We start from the raw sequence: 5,289 nt of genomic DNA on the forward strand, positions 1-5,289 counted from the left end.
AACCGTCTCGTTCAGTTTAAGTTTAATTTACATGTTTTGGTCTTTATGATCTGTAAAATTGGCACCATGACTGGCTGTGTTAGTTATTTCTGTGTTAGCTGTAGCAGCCATCTTAAACAGGACTGACTCTGAAAGTTAATCAGTTGTAAATGCATGCATCTAAAAAATACTAAATTTGCCCTCTGGTTCGTGAGATGTTTCGGTACAGACGCTCTCGGCTCAGCCAGCATTGGTCTGCTCCGTTATCCTCGGATACATTTGTTCCTGTGCAGTGGAAAGTGTCTGTCTTCATGCTCTTTGAACAGGGACGGTGTCATGGAGAGCACTTTTCATTATGGCGCTCTGGAGCTGCAGCCAGATCTGACATGCTACAGCTGGACAACGCCTCCCTCCTGGTTTGTCCATCAAGCTAATTGAAGACTGCCGGGAGACAATCGCGTGATGAGAAACACGCCTCCGAACGAGGGGCGAAATCGGCAGAAAGGCTCATTTCTCTGAGCAGAATGTTTAAAATGTCGCTTTGTTTTTTCATCCTCTTTAGAGCTGTCAGACTCTCCGTCTGCCGTTGAGCTTCCTCATCAGCACCAGGGAGGAGCGTTTGGCTCCTGGTGAGCCATCATCAACCGAGCAGCTCCATCCCTCTGCTATAGACCTCCTGCTGCCCTGCATCGTCGACTAGCTTTGCTCCGGTTGCCTGGAGCTGGGTCAGTGACCTGTGAGGGTCACGGCATACAGCAGCTCACAAATGTACTGGCACCCAGTCCTTTCTGTGGGACCCCCACAGAGAGCCAAAAACCTGGAGGCAAATCTCCCTCATTACATCATGTGAGAGGGAACAGGAAAAACTGAGCTGGAGCAGGTGGACAGTGTGGCGTGTGCTAAACTTGGTAGTGCCCATCTTGAATTAAAAGTGTCATGAAATGCAGCGGGGGATATGCATTCATCAAGAAATTCTAGGCCTTTAAAAGAGTCCGATTTAATCAGTAATCTCCTTCTAACCCCCTGACAGATGAAAGGAAATCTGTGGCTAATTTAATCTGACGAATATCAATCCGGTTGCCTCTACCGAAATCGGGGGGGGGGGGGGGGGGAGCATGTTCTGATGCAAGGTTGCAAACAATTTACCAGCAAGAGGTTATTTTAGTGCAGAGGGTTGTTTGTTCCAACAACAAAGAAAGAGGTCTGGAAAATGTCCACTCCATCCACAAAGAGTCAAATAAAAAACATCCTTCCTGTGTGTTTACTTTTAATTTTCATCAAACCAGCTATTAAATTTGAAATGTACGGCTCTCTGATGCAAGAAGAGGCAACTTATTTTAATTTTATACATTGTTTTTGTTTTAAACGATTATCAAGAACCTTGAAGAACTTTTTAAAATTGATCTTATTTATAAAGACTCCACAGCCGTTACAAATGAAGCTCAGATCTTTTTAAGTAGTGGTTCTGTGAATTGGTATAATTAATATTTTTCCTCTTTAAATCAGTTTAGTAAATTGGGTTTCAGTTGGACCAGATTGACGAGATCATTTAGAATTTATAGTTCTGCATATTTTATGCAAATGCATATTTTGCACATTTCATTGTCATTTTTGTAGATTTCTAACTACCGTATTTTCCATCGTACACGTCACTCCGGGGTATGAGTCGCATCAGTTCAAAAATGTCTAAAAAAAGGTGGGGAAAAAATAGGAATAAGTCCCTTTGCCATATAGGTTGCATTTATTATATCACCGGATTTTACTGGGAAACGTGGGCCGGTGTTGCAGCAGGGAAGAACAACATATAAAAGTCTGTCCTATTGGCTGCAACTGGTAATGTTTACTGGTTCATGTCTATAAATGAACACTTTAAGCGTCAGTCAAAAATTGCGTTACGAATATGGAAAAAAAAACGTATATTAGTCGTTTCGGCGTATAAGTTGCAGGACTTGCAAATGTATGCAAAAAGATGCGACTTAGAGATGCGCCAATCCGAAACCAATATCGATATCAGTCCCGATATTGGAATCTGTGACAATGTGACCGATCCATGACTGGGCAGATCTATTCACTCTAATTCTATGCTTTGTGCTCTGAGTGACGTCGCACGCTAGCGAACTCACCGCACAGATTGTTTTCAAAATGGAGCGAGCGAAAGGATCAGCCATCTGGAACTATTTCACACGACCTCAGCCAACGCATTGGACAGCTACGTGCAATACGTGCACAAGGGCGGTTCCAGGGGTTGTCACCAAAACTTCCACTTATACAACTACCAACTTAATCAAGCATCTCCAGAGATTTCACCATGAAGAGCATGCTGAGTTTGTTAAACGGAATTCAGCACGTTTTTTTTTTTTTTCTTTCCTGTATCAGATCGGTATCGGCCGATGCTAAACCTCGGGTATCTGGATCGGTGCATCCCTAATGCGACTTATACGCTGGAAAATACGGTACTGGCAATTGTGTGAAATACTTTGCTTTTGTGTGCCAAGATAAAATCCTTTTTGTTTAAACGTGCCATTAAACTTGATTCTGATTTTCAAGTACATTTCATGCAGGGCGTTCTGACTCACTTCGAAAAAATAGAAGATATATCGAAGAAATCCTGGCAACCCTGACTCCTGGCAAGGACTAATGCAGACATGTTCCTGTTTTTAGTTTTCTACATTCGCCTTATAATCTAGCTGTTTTTGTTACTTTTTTTGCCATCCTATTTGTTTAAAAAATAAAATCTGTATGCGTTTTTTTATATTTGTCTATTGTTGTCGCTGTTGTCCATTGTTGTCATCATTCTTTGTTGAAATCAGGTCTCTCTTGTAAATGAGTCCTCGAAGCTCAATGGGATTTATCTGTCTAAATAAAGGTATTAAAAAAAAATTGTCAAAATAAATGTTATGTGAAATGAAAATTAAACTTGTTTTTAAAACTGTAATCCACTTATATCTTATATCTGCTTAGAGCTCCTTAATCTGGTCCAAACTAGTCATTCAAGGAGCAATCTACAGGAGGGAAGATATTGATAACTTTTTTCTCACAACTCTATTTCAAATGACCTGAACTCTTTAAAGTAGACTCCATAATATGTATAAGGCTTAATATATAAACCCTAGAGTAGATTGTTTTCTCATATACACAACATTTTGAATAAAGCATCAATTTAAATGTCTGAGGGGAAAATTGTAAAATGTCCATATTTACTCAAAATATGAAGAAATGTAGTTTCGACTGATTTGTATAATGGTGCGAAAAGCTTGAAGAATCAATCACTTTAGAGAAACTGCAGATTTTAATTGTATTCTCTGTGTTTCTTTATACAAGCCATTATGAGTCAATGAGCATTAAACAGACTGCAAGAACAGGGGCTCAGTATGAGTGACAAGTCTGCCCATTTCATGACAAGGTTACCGACTTTAACTCATTATTTCTGTTTACTCTGACAAAGGCAGGAGCTGAAATACCGAGCACTATTTCACCATCACTCCTACTTTAATCAAGTTCTGTAATATGGCTGGAGTTATTAAATATACTCGGCAGCTGTACAGGATGAAATATAACAGTAGCAGATATATAGCTCTTGAATGATTAATTACCAAACTTGAACTGTTGAAGACATCAAGGCCGTCAATAATGTATTTACCGAAAGTTATAATAGACTTCTGTACTTTTTAAGAAACCATTTTGCCTCAATATTTAGCAGCAATGAAATATCCAAAAGCACTTCAAAAGTAAGTTGAGAAGTTTTTTGAAAATAAAACGGAATGCAGTGATTTTCAACTATAATTTAAACCATATTTAATTAACAAAACAAGGACAACGTATCAAACTTGTAGGCTGCACAGATTTCTCAAAATCATATTAGTCCTTTGGGTTTTACTTGTGAAAAATTTAAACGTTAAGTCTTTTTTTGACCCATTTTGAACTTATTAAATATATAAGTGTATTATATATGTTATATTTGTACTGTTTATATACATTTAATACTGTGTATAAAATATTTTTTGTCATCTAGACAAGGAAATGCCTGATGCCTTCTGTTAGAATAAATAGTAGGAAAACGTATAACATTACATTATCATTTTTAAGTTTTCCTTTCTTGAAATATGTAATATAGTCTTGAATAAGACATTATATCAAAACAGCTGTGCAGACATGAGTTAAAATAATATGTCGCATGGGACCAACAACAAATCCATTAAAACTATAAACTTTTTAAAACTAAAACAGCATTAGACAATGTATTTAATAATTCATCACCGCATGCATCATAAGTAGTAACAGCTCTGATCAATCTTTCTGTACTTGTACTGCTTGTACTTGTACTTCTGTACTAGGATGTAGACTTTTATAAAGACAGGTTACTTTTTGTTTTACCTTATTTGGATGTAGAAAAGCTTTTTAAATTATTTTAGCATGAATTGAATTCACACAAAACGTCCATGAGTAATTATTTTAAACTTTTATAGAATTGTCTTTTTATATCCCTTGAGTTATTATTATATTAAATATTATAAATGTCCAAAGGCGTTTAAAGGCTCTGGGTTTTATTCACTAGAACAGCCAGCCTGGTAGCGCGCACTTTCGACCATTAGGTTAAAATAGAGATTAAACCTAAATTTTCCAAGTAAATAAATATTATATATGAACAACTCATTGAGAAGATTCAAGTGAATTTTGTTAAAATTTAGAGAAATCTCTTTTCTACACGTTAACTGTCAAGCTCCGCGTAAGATGTCACACATCGGCGCATACGGGTAACTAAATCATTCGCATGTAAGTTTACGTCAAGTACGTGACGTCAGCGCGCTGCAATTCAAACTTCAGGAAACGAAAGTGTTGGCTAAACAACGGTCTCGTCCTAAGCAGCCTGGTTTGAGGGGTGATTTTCAGCCCTCTTCTTATGTAAGTGTAGTTTTTGTTTGTATATGTATTGATTGCTCACTTATCTGGGTCAGTACTTTTTGTTTTACACCGCTGTGTTTGGGTAACTCGACGACGTTTTTGTGTCAATTTATGTTCGCAAATAAAATCTTGACAGGTGCGAGTCTTCGAGTATTCTGTACATTAGCTGCAATATATAGCAACTAATGTCAAAGTTTATCATTTTAAACGTACTCGTATAAAATAAACTGACTCTTAAAGGAGAACAACACAAAAGTGTGTATGTTGGTACACAAGTAGTAGTTTATACAAGTAAACAAAACTATGTTATGTTCATGTCCTGGGCGTGTTTTTCTTTAGCTGGTTTGACCTGGATTTTAGCAAAATAGCTTTATTTTATTTATTTTCTTAAACAAATCGTATCCTATT

General features: G+C 37.2%; 1 protein-coding gene across 1 annotated transcript in view; it reads left to right on the plus strand.

Annotated features, from left to right (window-relative positions):
• Positions 1–1,961: 1,961 nt before the first annotated feature.
• cep55l (centrosomal protein 55 like) overlaps positions 1,962–5,289 on the plus strand; it is a 17,735-nt gene continuing 14,407 nt past the window's right edge. The window contains exon 1 of the mRNA XM_037690896.1: positions 1,962–2,018. Within this exon, the coding sequence (XP_037546824.1) occupies positions 1,962–2,018 (57 nt within the window). The remainder of the gene's footprint in view (positions 2,019–5,289) is intronic.

The sequence above is a fragment of the Nematolebias whitei genome, chromosome 17 (assembly GCF_014905685.2).
Source record: "Nematolebias whitei isolate Nwh7 chromosome 17, NemWhi1, whole genome shotgun sequence".
Taxonomy (NCBI): Eukaryota; Metazoa; Chordata; class Actinopteri; order Cyprinodontiformes; family Rivulidae; genus Nematolebias; species Nematolebias whitei.